Genomic DNA, 498 nt, shown 5'->3' on the forward strand with positions numbered 1-498 from the left:
AAAAAAGACACCTCTAATTTTGTCATCACATTTGCAGCCACCGAGATATGTTGTAAGAAACTTGTCGTAGCTGATACCAGCTGGTACATAGATAGAGATATCAAGCATTTTCATGTCCGATGTTGCAATGCACATGTAGCTGGGATTCTTGATGACAGATTTGATGTTGTCGGTACCAATTACGGCAAAAAAATCTTCTTAATCAAGTTAATATCGTATCGACCAGAATTGAAGCCGAATACTGGTACTTAGTCAAGCTGCTTCCCATAATCAGACCTTTGTTTACCAAAACCAATACTGCGGTGAAAGTCAAAGAAGCTGGCATACTTCCCCACTTCAATCCAACTCTCCACATCGGGCATCTTGTAGGTCTTGCCAATATTTACTCCTACAATTTCCATACCTGTCATACCATGAGCATTGATGATTTTTTGTAGAAACGACTTATACTTATTGACATTGTACTGCTGAATCTTCAGCGATACATCACCGATGTAT

At 39.2% G+C, this 498-nt stretch overlaps 1 protein-coding gene across 1 annotated transcript in view; it reads right to left on the reverse strand.

Annotated features, from left to right (window-relative positions):
* The window catches only part of PHALS_12518 (chromodomain protein, putative), a gene marked incomplete at both ends in the record, with an annotated part of 1,083 nt that extends 948 nt beyond the window's left edge, over positions 1–135 (reverse strand). Inside the window, one exon of the mRNA XM_024728082.1 lies at positions 1–135. This exon is cut by the window's left edge and continues 948 nt beyond it. Coding sequence (XP_024578594.1) covers positions 1–135 — 135 coding nt within the window.
* Between the last annotated feature and the right edge of the window lie 363 nt (positions 136–498).

This window comes from Plasmopara halstedii (assembly GCF_900000015.1).
Source record: "Plasmopara halstedii genome assembly, contig: Scaffold_614, whole genome shotgun sequence".
In the NCBI taxonomy this organism is placed as follows: Eukaryota; Oomycota; class Peronosporomycetes; order Peronosporales; family Peronosporaceae; genus Plasmopara; species Plasmopara halstedii.